This window comes from Belonocnema kinseyi, chromosome 9 (genome assembly GCF_010883055.1).
Source record: "Belonocnema kinseyi isolate 2016_QV_RU_SX_M_011 chromosome 9, B_treatae_v1, whole genome shotgun sequence".
NCBI lineage: Eukaryota > Metazoa > Arthropoda > Insecta > Hymenoptera > Cynipidae > Belonocnema > Belonocnema kinseyi.
In genome coordinates, this window is record NC_046665.1 from 53,287,822 (window position 1) to 53,301,747 (window position 13,926).

Sequence of the window (13,926 nt, forward strand, 5' to 3'; positions counted from 1 at the left end):
TTCCGAACTTATTGTTTCACTTCCAGCCAAGCAGTTTTATATTCAACCAAAAAGATCAATTTACAAATAAAATGATAAATATTTGATTTGAATACTTAAATTTTATAACAAGAAGGTTAATTCTCTTCCAAGAAAGATGATTTTTCAACAAAATGCATAAATTTCCCATTAAATAGTTTAAAAAAATCAAATTTTCATAAAACCGATAAATCTTTAACTGGAATAGTTGAATTTTATACCAAAAAGATGAATCTTCAACTGTCACTCTTAAATTTCCAACTAAAAACATTAATTTTTTGCAAAAAAGAGGAATTTTCAACTAAAATGATAGAATATTAAATTGGAATAATTACATTTTCAGTTTAAAAATATAGGAAATTTTCAACTAAAATGATAAAGCTTAAACTGGAATAGTGCAACTTTCAACCAAAAAGATAAATTTTTAAATACAATGATAAATATTAAACTGGAATGCTTAAATTAACAACCACAAATGTCAAAGAAGATTAATTTTCTATAAAAGAAAGACGATTTTTCAACAAAATACATGAATTTTCAACGAAACAGTTAAATTTGATACTAAAAAGTCAAATTTTCAAACAAATATTTCTGAATTTTGAACCAAAAAAGATCAATTTATAACGAAGAAACTTAATTTTTACCAAACAGATAAATTTCAACTGAGAAAGATCATTTTTAAAACAAAAACTTAATAGTTAAATTTTTGGTTATGAAAAGTAAGTTTTAATTTAAGAGATGAATTTTCAATCAAACCGATGAATTACATTAACAACAAAAAACAATTTTCAACTGTAAAAATTAAATTCTCATTATTTTTCAGTCAAGGAAAAAACAAATTCCCAACAAAACTGCTTAGTTTTCAACCAAAGAAATGAATTTTTAATTAAAATGATGAACCTTCAATCCAAAATTTATTTTTTAACAAAAGGATTTAACTGTTTTAACTAAGTAATAAAATTTTCATTACAAAAAGATGAATTCTGCATGAAAAATGTTGTAGTGGATATTTCAACCAAAAAAGACGTTAATTTTAATTATTAAAACGAGTTAAATTCATCAAAAGAAGACGAATTTTTCATCTGCGTTGATTTTTTAACTAAAAACTAATTTTCCATCGAGAGAGAGAAAGTATTATAATATTATATTATATTATATTATAATATTATAAAATATGATATAATGCAGTTCAACGAGATACTTAAATTTTCAACAACAAAAACCCGTTCAATTTTTAACCAAAAATAGAATAGTTAAATTTTCAGTTAAAAAATAATAATTTCAAACAAAAAAAAAACGATTTTTCAAGAAATAGCTAAATATAGTAATATAAAGCTAGTTTTACAAATGAAGAATCATTGTTACTGAATTTTATATTGTAGTTTAAACCAAAAATTGAGCACGCCCGCGAAACAATTCCCTACCTTACTGACCACTAATACGCCTGTTGGGTAGCTATGACAGCGCCACCAATCTGGAACTATTGGAAAAAGATTTGAATTTGAATTCAATTTTAACAAGAAATCTTATAGTAAATAAATAATTTTAGACCTGAGTATAATATTTCTGATTAAAATGAATTGATATTTACAGCTCTTTTTCATTAAAATTGCTCCAATAACTTTGAGATACTCAAAAATTCGCGTGTCAGATGGCGCTGGTATCAAGTTAAAAGAGATACCCTACAGGCGTATTTATTATCAAAATAATACATTTCAAAATACGAGATTTATCTCATATTTATCTTTGAAAGGATATCTTCTCATTAATTAAGATAAATATTGGACTTTGAGAAACGGACTAAGCATTTGCTTCAGTAGAAGGATCAAAACACAATCCGATTACTGGAGAAGATTCGAAGTCGGTCTGATAAGCAAGGGTACTTTAAGATGTTTTAAGGAAATATTGAGACTCGATATTGTCACAAATCTAAAATGAAATCAGATTGATAATATTCCTCGATAAAGATAAATATTCATATTTATTGGTTTTAGTTGTTCTTTCTTTTTAAAATACATGCTAATCGACTTTAGGCTTTCAAAATGTATAAAAGGAATCGATTGTTGTTTTTTTTTTACTTTTTGGTATCAAGTTTCTCTTTCTGCAATCCAAGGCAATCCAAGGCAATCTAAGGAAAGAAGGGGTTCCAAACTGTCTGGGACGAACACCTGCCCAGGCTTCCCAATAAGCACAAGGCAGGTGCATATGGACAGAGCCATGCAAAGGTCAGTGTTCAAAGATCAATTTAATGCGCGATTGTGGCAACCGACCGGTCGTAAATAGCACTCTCGCGGGCTGAATATTCTAACATTTATCATCCTGCATAGTTCCTGGAGTATCATTTCAAGAAATGAAGAAAATTCTTGGAATTATAGGTTTAATAAGGAGATTTTTTATAATAAGGAGAGTTTTCTAATCCAATAAATACCCGAGTGTGAGTCTATTCTATGACTATAAATTTCCGAAAACATTATTTGCCAATGGCGACTCGTTTTCTAAAATATGAACTTTGAAAAAAAGTGGTTTCGAATGAAACTTTTCTTTATTACGTCCTTATGTAAAAGCATGTGAAAATAAAATTTTCAAACCATGTTTTTAACACAAAATTCGCTCTTTTCTTGAATTTCATACTATTGCATTTTAAACTGTTACAAATGAAAGAAACGTGAAATTTAAGTTTTAAAGAAAATCGAAGAAAACTTAAATGTTGAAAGTTCCAGAAAATTCAATTGTTAATAAATTCCATTTGAAAAGTATTTAAATGTTCAATGTCGAACAAAATTGAATTTTTAAAAGCTGAAAATCTAGATGCTGAAAATTGAAAAGAGAAGTTAAAAAAAAGGTTGCAAATTCGTTTCTCAATTTTATTCAACTTTAACTATTAAAAACTAAACTGCTTAAGCCCGATTTTTAAAGAAAATAAAGAAAATAAAAAATTTGATTCTTCATCAGTTGAATTTTCAAGTAAATTAGGAAAAATACAATTTTTAACTGTTAAAACAATTGTTTAAATTGAAAAATTGAATTTTTAAGAATATTAAAAAAATGTCAAAACAATTTTCAACATTAAAATTGTAGAACTTAAAAATTAAAAATTGATTGATCAACAGTTAAAAATTGAAAATTATATTTTTAATCATTGATTTATTAAGATTAACAAATAGGACTGAATTTGGAACAGTTGCCAATTGAAGAACATTGAAATTTGAATGTTTAACAGTTAAAAATCTGGTTTCGACGATTAAAAAAAAATTTTCAACTGTTGAAAATTCATATTTTTTAAATTTTCAACTGTTAAAAACTCTACTGTTTAAAATTGAATTTTAAACTTACAAAAATTAAATGTGCAATAGGTAAAAATTGAAAATTGAATTTTCAACCGTTATATTTAACAAAAAGATTAAATATTGAATTTTAAACATTAAAAAATGGAATATAATTAAATAAAATTAAAGCTTAAACATTCACAAATTGCAGAAAATTGCAAATTTAATTTTTATCAGTTGAATTTCTTTTGATAAAAAAAATTTAGTTTTAACATTTACAAATTTAAAAAAAAATTTATTTTAAACAGTTGAAAACTAAATTAATCTTCAAGGAAATTAAAGTTTAAATATTCGCAAAATGAAACAGGTTAAATTTGTATCTGTTCAAAATTTAATTTTGAAGCATTGAATTTTATTCAATTAAAAATTTTTTAAACTTAGTTGTTTAAAATATAAGAAAATTAAGTTTTGAATAGTTGACAATTTTAATGTAAAAATTTAAAAACTGAATTTTAAATGCTGGAAATTCAATTTGCAATTCACTTCGATTTTCAACTGTTAAAAATTGAATCGCCAAAAAATTTCATCTCTTGAAAATCAAACAAAATTGATTTTTCAACAGTTAAGAATTATAAATTTAATTACTGACAGTTAAAAATTGTCAATTTAATTTTCAACTGTCAAATTTTCATGAAAATCGAATTTTCAAAAGTTTAAAATTGAACCTAATTGAAGATATAATATTCAACTGTTTAGAATTTAAATTTTAAAAGTTAAATGTTCCTAAATTTTCGGCAGTTGAACTTTCAACTTGTAAAAACTGAAGTTTTGAAGATTAAATTAAATTCAACTGCTGCAAATTGAGCAGAATTCAAAATCGCCATCGGCAAACAAGGTTTTAGAAAAATCATAGTCATTCAATGGACTCTTAGTAGGGAATTTATAAGATTAAAAAGAAATCCCAACTTTGATCAGCTCCTTGTAAAGGGGAAATGGAAATCAAAGCAGAGTTAGAAATAGATCCATAATGATGGAATTATACATTTCCAAATATAAAGCTCCTTTCATTTACATAAGGGTCAGATTATTTTTGAAAAGGACTAATAGTCACAACTTTAACTATCCCACTGAAAATGTAAGTCATCTTCATGTCCTACAGGGTTTTAAGATAAAGTTATTAGCGTGATCCAATATTGAATCTCATCTTTTAGAATTAATCGATCGCAACATTTATGTTTTCGCTCTTCAGGTACTGAGGGTTAAATTGATACAAAATAATAATTGCTTGCAATTTAGAAGTCCCGACAGGAGTTCATGAGAGGCCCAAATTTGATTATTTAGAGTAAATTAAAGGGGTAAATGAAATTACTCACCCTTCGCAGGTGATGATGCCATAATGGAGTCCAGTGGCCTTGTCCTCGCAAATCATGCAGATCATAGGCGTCTCGTCCTCTTCGTGTTCTTGGGGAGGTAATGGCGGGGCAGGTGGCGCTACAGATAACGACTGAGACGCCGCCTCGGACTTAACGACCCCGCCATTTCTCACCCAAGGCTGACTGGACCCGGAAGCCGTTAGATTCAACGCCTGAATCTGTTGAGCAGCTGGCAATTGCGTTAGGTCACCGGCCCATAACCTTTCCATGTTAAGCGGAGGACCCGACGTGTAAGGGATGCCAGGTGGTTTGCCTCGGGATTCCTGCCCGAGATTTAGGAGCAGCTGAGCGGCTGATTCTTCGGAGGATGAACAGGAAGCCGCAGAAGCTGTCGTCGTCCAGGAGGCAGCTGGAGGCGGTACTGGATCCAGAGCCGGTGCTGACCAGATCATAGTTCTGACGCCGCCAACTTCACCCATTATTACAGTGGGAGGTGGTCTTGGAGGTGCTGGCGCCGATCTCTGAGCTGGTGGCTTCATACTTTCGCCTGGAATTAGAAAATTTAGGTTAGAAGATGGATGATGATGGTAGCTTACATTATCATCCTAATACTTACATCCATTTCCGGCGTTCGATCCTCCAGATCCATTCCCGTTTCCATTTCCAGTTATGGATCCGTTTCCATTTCCTGCACTCATGTTACCACCAGAACCATTACTCGAAGACCCAGCAAGGTTCTGTGCATAGTTCACAGCACTGCTGATGACCCCATTAAGCAGTCTCTGAGTAGCGAAATTCTGAGTCACCGTTCCTGGAGGCCAGAATTGATGATGACTCAATATATGTGGTGGTACTGATGGTGCTCTGAGCCTTGGATTCGTTGCTATCGTTTGCATGTGATTCCCATGGGAAGAGTTGGTGCTGGGACTCAGGTTTGGATTAAATTGTGATGATGGGCTGCTCCGCTGACACGACTGGTTAGAGGAGTCATTTCTATGGTTACCATTCTTTCCGCCACCTGGACCACCACCTGGGCCGCCTCCGTCGAACACAGAGTTGTCCGACTCTTCTTTCGACTGAGCTGAAGACAGGTTGTTCCCCCGGTCAGGACTTTCACTCCTGCTGGTTTCCTGGGACATAGGGGTTGTAGAAACGGCCGGGAGGGGCGACGATCTGTTAGCTGCTGGAGTACAAGATCGTTGTTGATGATCCTCAGAGACTCTGGAACTGATGACATCCGGGAAGACAGAGTCTGGTGAAGCCCGATCCGAGCCCAGGTCCCGAATTGAGTCATGGATTATCATTGAGCCTCTCATGTCTCGTACTGGGGTCCCGGGACTGGGGCTGCCACGCTGCCACTCGGATTTTACTTTGACCACCGGGCAGCCCGGCGAACCTGGCATGTTAGCGTCCGGCGAGGAAGTCAGGGTATCAGCCACACTTTCTCCTGGAGCAGGAAAGTTTATGGGTGAAGGTGCGTCTGTTGGCTGGATCCCGAGCGGCGAGCCTGCTGATCCGAGGGATACTGGGGAGTCTGAGAAAAGGGTTTCATTCTGTTTTCTTTACTGTTCACCACTTACAAGGGGAATCTAAACCCTTTCATTTTTTTGGGATTCATACTCCTTCCAGTAACAAGTTTTTAACGAATTTGAAATATGCTAAGGTATCAAAAATAAAATCGAAGGGTTTAGGTTCACCTTGTTAATGTCTCTCTTACGTTATCTTTTGATTAGCAAAGCTCTTGTAGTGGTGTGCAAATTTTATCAAGGGTAGCGAAAAGTGAAAGTTAAATAGACTTTGATGAATTTCAGGTGAAGTGAGTTCAGCCTCAGAACCCAGTCAACTGGAGAAAATTGTTACGTTATTTAAATATGACTAAACTGGAAAATTCGAGTTAGATTTAGAATTTGAAAAAGTTTAGCTAATAAACTGAAGCAATTATAAATTACTTGAACTAATATAATTATTCGCATAAAATTTTAACATGCGAACAAGCTGGTAAACTTTGTGTGTTTTACAATTCTTAATTAAGTGAGTTGACTTGACTTATTTGAGTTTGAATTTAACTTCAACTCACTCAATTACAGGCAAATGGTTTTTGCACACCTCTAGTTCTTACTTTATGTTTTTTAGAATAGGAGCTTTAAAAATAATTTTAATAATATTGCTTTTTCAATATCTAAAGCTACTCAAGTTTAATTGATATTAAATTCAAGTGATAATTTATTAAAAAATAATTAAATATTAGCTGGATTAAAAGAATCCTGTTTAGAGAATGAGAAGATAGTATATTTTTTATTATCCATGTTTCCGCGATTTTAGTATAAATACGGATTATATAATTACTGGAGAAAAACTTATCCTTTAAGTGAAAGAAATATTGCAACTTAAGATGTATTGCAAAGAATTGCGACCTCAAAATAAGGGTAATAGGATGATTTTTTTCTAAAAAAGAGAAATAAAATTCATGGAGGTAACATATTAAATTCAGTATGAAACGCTTTACATTCCTGAGAGTTCAGGTCGAAATATATTGCATTTTCAAAACAAACAAAAAATAGATGAATTTTCAACCAAATAGTTATATTTTTAACACAGAAGAATAATTTTTTATAAAACAAAAAAAAAATCGAATTTTCAATATAATTCATGAATTTTAAGCCAAATAGTTGAGTCTCTAACAAAACCAGATCAATTTGAATTTTCAAGCCAAAATATTAAATTTCTACACAATAGTTGCATTTTTAATACGAAAACATGAACTCAAAACTAAAATAGTTATGTTTTTGTAATAAAAAAACTGATTTTCACGAAATAGTTTCATTGTTGAGTCAAAAAGAAAAATGTTTCACAAAATTGTTAAATTTGTAATCCAGAAATCAGGGTTTTTAATGAAAAAGTTAATTTTTAACCAAATACTTAAAATTTCAAACCAACAAAAAAATTTTCTAGAAAAAATTAAATCTTCAAGCCGAAAAGAGAAAATTTTTTATAAAAGACTTTACTTTTAGACCAAAAAAGAAGTTTTTCAACAAAAAAATTTAATTTCAATCAAATAGTTGAATTTTCAACTAAAAATTATTTTATTTGGCAAAGTTCTTGTGTTTTAAAACAAATGATGCAAAACTTTAACCAAAAAAGATCAATTTTGTATCCAAAAATCGAAATTTTCAGCAAAAAGTTGAATTCTCGACTAAAAAAGATGACTTTTAAACTAAAAATTGAATTTATTACGGAATAATTAAATTTTCTAACAAAGCATTTGAATTTTCAAAACCAAAGGAAAAATTGTTTAGGAGACGGTTGCATTTTTTTAAAATCAGTTTAGTTTCTACCAAGAACGATGATTATTCTAATATCAAAAGATGAATTTTTAATCAAAACGGACGAATGTAATATCCAAAAAGATGAATGTTTAAAAAAGAAGTTGCATTTTCGACCAAAAAAGATTAAATTTAACAAAATAGTTGACTTTAAAAGTGTTTATTTTTAAATTACAAAGGTGGGATTTTCTTATTGGGTTATATTAATTCAGCTCGCGTCCAAATGAAAAAGAAGAGAACAAAGGTGACGTTTCTTAAAAACAGGAAGAAATAGCGGAATTTAAAAAAAGGGTGGAAAGAGGTCAATAGCAGAAAGTGTCTGTTATTATTTTCATATTAAAATTAACCGACAGACATAACCAGTTCATTTCGATACAATTTAAATGGCTATCTTATCAGATATTAATAAACTCGGTCGATAACTGAACTTATTTATACGTTTAATTGCATAATGAGATATTATAATAATCAGGAGAAAATGTAATCAAAATGAATTAAATTAATTTCTGCGGATTTCTAACCTATTCCCGGAATTAATGAATCTTAACTGATAATGAATCTTGACTTTAATTGATAGAATCAAATTGCAGACTGAGGAATTAACGAAATTCATCCTACATTGTTCAACGCATTATTATTCGGTTCAACGATCGCGCAACTATCTTGAACTCGATGTGGTCCTAGAGTTCTGCTTGCGGATGAAAATGTTATTAGTCATCAACCAGCTTCACGATGAACTATCACCGACCATTAATAATTGTTATCGTCTTGCTCGAGATACCCATTTAGCAAAATCCGTTCCACATTTGTCAACTATTTAAAAATAAATTTAAAAAATGCGAAAACATTCCGAGAAATTATTTAAACTGTCTATCCCCCATTTTCCCTTTTTTAAACGAATTCTTGATTTTTTCCATTTTTAAGAAACTTTCCTTTTTCCTCGTTTTCTCGCTTACTTTTGATTGGAAATAAGACTATAATATTTTTCGTTTACTGTTCATCTCGTTTGGTTAAAAATCTAATTATTTTGTTCGAAAAATTTAACTAAGAAAATTAATAAAAACTTCGATATAAATGCTTTTTAGTCGAAAATTCATGTTTTTGGTTTTAAAAATCACCCTTTGGTAGAAAGCTCATATTTTATAGTTAATAGTTAATTAGTATTAATTAAAAAGGTCATTCTAATATTTTTAGTTCATAATTCTTTTCTGTTCATTGAAAGTTAATTTTTTTTAATAAAAATGGATCCTTTCGAGTTAAAAGTTCAACTATTTTATTAAGAATTTGTCTTTTTTGTTTTAATTCAACTCTTATTACTCTTAAATTAAAACATTTTTTGGTAAATGAAATAAACTATTACATGTTTTGTTGAGAATCAATTTTCTTTGGTTGAAAAATCAACCATTTGGTTCAAAGTTAAACTACTAAAATGATGAATCCTCAACTAAAATGAAATACATTTTTCACAAAAAGTTAATTTTCAATCCAGTATCTAAACTTTCTACTGAATTCTTGTATTTTCAACCTTCAATCCGAAAACGTGAATTTACAATGAAAGTAGATTAATTTCTAATTAAAAAAGAAATTGCAACAAAATAGTTGAATTTTCAAACCAAGAAACCTAATTATCGACAAAGAATTGAAATTTCAAACCGACAATATGAATGTTGACCAACAAATTTAATTTTCAATCAAATAGTTGAATTTGCTATAAAAATTTTTAAACTTTAAAGCCAATAAGTCAAAGTTTCTACAAAGCATTTTAATTTTCAACAAAAAAGTTAGTTTTCATCCAAACAGTTGAAGTTATGACAAAAATATAAATGTTCAACAAACAAGTTATTTTCAACTAAATATTGAATATTACTCACGAAAATAGATAAATTTCCAAACAAAAAGACGAATATTTTTTACCAGATTTCGACCAGAAATATGAATTTTCAACAAAAAAGTTAATTTCAAATAAAATAGTTGAATTTTAAAGCAAAAAGGATTTTATTTTACAAAATATTTTGGATTTTCAAACTTGATAAGAGTAGAACCAGTTTGGAAAAAAATTATTTTGTTTTATTTAAAGATTAACTATCTTTGTTGAAAATTCAATTGTTTTGTTGTAAATTTACTTTTTTCCTCAAAAGTAAACAATTTGGTAGAAAAATAAACTATTTGTTTGAAAATTAACGTTTTTGTTGAAACTTCATATTTGCGGGTCAAACTATCAATTGTTTTGTACAAAGAATCGTACTTCAGTTTGAAAGTTCATCCCTTTTGGTAAAAATGTGTACTGTTTGGTTAAAAATGCAACTGTTTGTAAATTCTCGCCTCTTATTGGAATTTCGTCTTTTTGAGTTGAAAGTTATTCTTCTTAATTAAAAATTCATTTTTTTGTTTAAAAATTCAACTCCATTGGTAGAAAGGTCAAATACTTAGATGAAAATGGAAGCATTGGAAAATTTCACTATTTTATAGAAAATTACGTATTTTGTTGAAAATTCGTCTTTCGGGTAGAAAACTCAACAATTTTCTTTTAAATTCGTCTTTTTTGCTTGAAAAATGAACTATTTGATATTCAACTGTTATTTGAAACTTCGTCCATTCGGATTCAAAATTCATCTTTTATGGCAGAAAATTCATATTTTTCTGTTGAAATAAACCAATTTTCATCTGAAATTGTTTGATTCCTTTTATAAAAGATTCTATGTTAAAATTAATTTTTTCTGCCATTTGTTTATAGAACGTGATAGGTATAGTACGTGATAATACTTGATAACAGTACGTATTTGATAAAATTAAGGTGGAAATAAAACGATACAATTTTTGTTGATATCAACGGAGGACAAGTGAGATAAACGCAAAATAAAAGTGATCGACAATATCGGCGTTGTTTTGACTATTAATAGCTTGAAACTAGTACCCAGGTACCTACAATCACGTCTTGGCCTTGTCAACTGCATTCCTTCCTTGACCTACACGAATAGCCATAATCCCACATCCTTTTCACGGCGTGAGTTCTCCGAATGACTATACCACTTTTGTACATATCGTTACCGTCAATTACGCGCCGTTACGCTTATACGAGAAAACAAAAAAGCTATTTTACAGCACAATAACAAGAAATTTACAAAAATAATTGCAAATTTTCATGTGACTAGAATAACAAACTCTTCCTGGTGCGACAAAAACATTCGGATCAGTTGTTATGGCTGGGTATCGATACTACACTTATCGGATCTACACGTTGTTCAACTCTACACATTTCGTGTAGACATTATATTAAGGTGATCAACTCTACAGATTTAATTTACCACCTAAAACTATGCACATGAAGTCTACACGTTAATCTCACCACGCGAAAGTCTTCACAATTAAGTGTACATATTCAAGTCAACACATTTAATTCACCACGTGAAAAGTGTACACATTATATAGTAAGTCGAAAAAGTCTACACATTAAAGTCTACAAATTAAAGTCTACACAGCAAAGTCTGCACATTATAATTCTGCACGATAATTCTTTTGAATTTTAAATTTCGTTATTTGAAAATTCTGCACGCTGAAACTGTGCAAATTAAACTGTACACGTTCAACTGTGCACATTGAAGTCTACACGTTAAAACTGTACACATGAAACTGCACATTGAAGTGAACGCGCTAAACTTATGGAAAATATTATTTTCATCTCTTTATTGTAAATATTTATTTATAATTAATAATAAATTTAAAGTTTACACGCAAATTGTCTGCAAAAAATCCTCTATTTAGATCCCTCTAAATGAACAACGGCCATATAGTTTTATGCAGCTAAAAATTAAATAGGAATGGTATCTATAAATGAGGGTTCTATAATAATAGATGTTAGCCTCGGTCACTCGGGCGGTTAGGTGCTCGGTCTTTATGTTAGAGTTCCTGGGTTCGATCCCTGACCTTTGAAATGTCTTTTATATACTTTTACCGTATTTTTAGTGGTTCAAATCCAAATTGAAGATGTTGGCCCCCCTTCATGCACTTTATTGCAACCTAGTATGTGCATATTAATAACTGTGAGATACGCGAAAACTGACAGCATTTTCATAATTTTAACAATGAAGATGATCCTGAGCCACCCCAAACTGAACATTCAATCAATTTTCATAATTAAAAAATAAAAATTTTAATTTTTTTCGGAAGCGGTCGTGTAAACTTAAAGACTAAGTAGATTTGAAGGTTTTTGAAGTGAACTTTTGCCTTCAGCCAACTAGAACTAACCTAATAAAAAGATTATTTAAAGCCCCCTATCCCCAAAACTAAAAATTTTGAGTTATTTCGAAAACGCTGACAGATACGCAAAAACTGACAACATTTTCTGAATTTTCAAAAAGGGAATTGCTTTCAACGAAAATGTTAAGGTTTTCCAAAGGAGTATAGTTTTGCATCTACATTAACTAATCCAATTGAAAGATTTTTTAAATAATAAAGTAAATGTTGAGTTGTGTTAAAAATTGTGCCAGGATTTTTTTCGGGGTGTAGGGGCGGGGGCTTCGGGCTCATGTACAGGAAAAGAGTGGGGTAAAGGGAATTAAAAAATGAAAATACTTAGTTCCGGGAGGGGGTGAGCTCCCCACGCTCCGCGACGCCACTGGCTGTGAGAGAGACGCGAAAACTGACAAATTTGTGAAGGTTTTTCTAAATGCGGATGGCCCTTAGCCACCCCGATGTCAATCAGAAATCAAATGTTCAAAATATGAAAAAAATCCAATATCCAGACATACAGACAGGCGCATTAGTAAAGACCTGTTTTTCGAATTCAGAGGGCCTTAAAACGTCAAAATTGATTTAAAATTATGGGGACGGGGTGGTTGAAATTTTACACAAATCTAATTCCTTCTCTGATGAGAATGTAAAAATTCTAATGACGATATCTCAATAATGATTAATCACAAGGAAATTTAAAAAAATAAAAATGCAGTAAAATATTAGGAATACAATGAGTTTCGAGTATTATTTCGATATTTGTTTCTCATGGTTTAAATGTCGTCAGAACTTGGGGAAGTACACCTTGGGCTTCTTAACTTTATTATATATTTCTGAATCCTTGATGCAGATACGTTTTAAGTACTTGGTGCCCCAAGGATTTTTTTATTACTTGTGAAAATTCCGATTCTCTAAGTATTTCAGCACAATTATAATTACAAAAGATGTTTTTCGACGCATTAATATTAGACGTGAACCTTAAACGTGCAGTGTTCAATGCGTAGATATAATAGCGTGTACATTAGGGTGGTCCAAAAATGCATGGAACAATTTTTTGTATGCTAGAGGGCAACGACCCCCCCAATTTCACTTCAAATCCGAGAAAGGAAATTCCCTAATTTTTTATTTATTTATTTATATTTTGACAGGTGCCAGTTTTTACTTGAAGTCTCTCATTTAAAATGCATGGAGAAAAATCACTTTTTTGAGTTTTTAGAATAATTTTTTAGGGTTTGAAAAAATGTGACGGGAAACTATGGGCGCCTGTATAGAACTATCCAACAAAGAATTTTATCTATCAGACATATGGGTTTAACACCCCTAACACACCTACACGAGTACTTGAAAACTACCCTTAAAACGAAAAATGTCAATTCTTCATGAAATCGACCTTCTGGACACTGTATTCTCGTATTTTTCACTTCAAACTATTAATATTGGTCTAGTGAAATATGTATTATCATTATTTTAATAACTTTTAATTTTTAAAACAAATGGAATTTGTTTCAATAATGTTTTTTTAAATTCGTTTTCCCCCTACAAATTATTAGTATTAGTCTAGTGGAATATTCATTAACATCCGTTCATTATTTTTTTACTATTTCAACCAATCGAATTTACGAGGGTAGTTCAATAAGTCCTTAGAATGAAGTATAAAAACAATTTTTTTGGGTAAATTTTTTTTTATTTTTCAACATAATCTCCTTGGAGCTCTAT

At 30.5% G+C, this 13,926-nt stretch overlaps 1 protein-coding gene across 2 annotated transcripts in view; it reads right to left on the reverse strand.

The window, feature by feature from the left end:
* LOC117179903 (hormone receptor 4) overlaps positions 1-13,926 on the reverse strand; it is a 60,444-nt gene that overhangs the window by 20,677 nt on the left and 25,841 nt on the right. Inside the window, exons 3-4 of one of the 2 annotated variants that reach the window (XM_033372102.1) lie at positions 5,274-6,104; positions 4,658-5,204 (exon numbers count right to left, since the gene is read on the reverse strand). In XM_033372102.1, the coding sequence (XP_033227993.1) occupies positions 4,658-5,204; positions 5,274-6,104 (1,378 nt within the window). Of the gene's footprint in view, positions 1-4,657; positions 5,205-5,273; positions 6,192-13,926 lie in introns of both variants that reach the window. The other variant, XM_033372101.1, reaches the window with a different exon arrangement.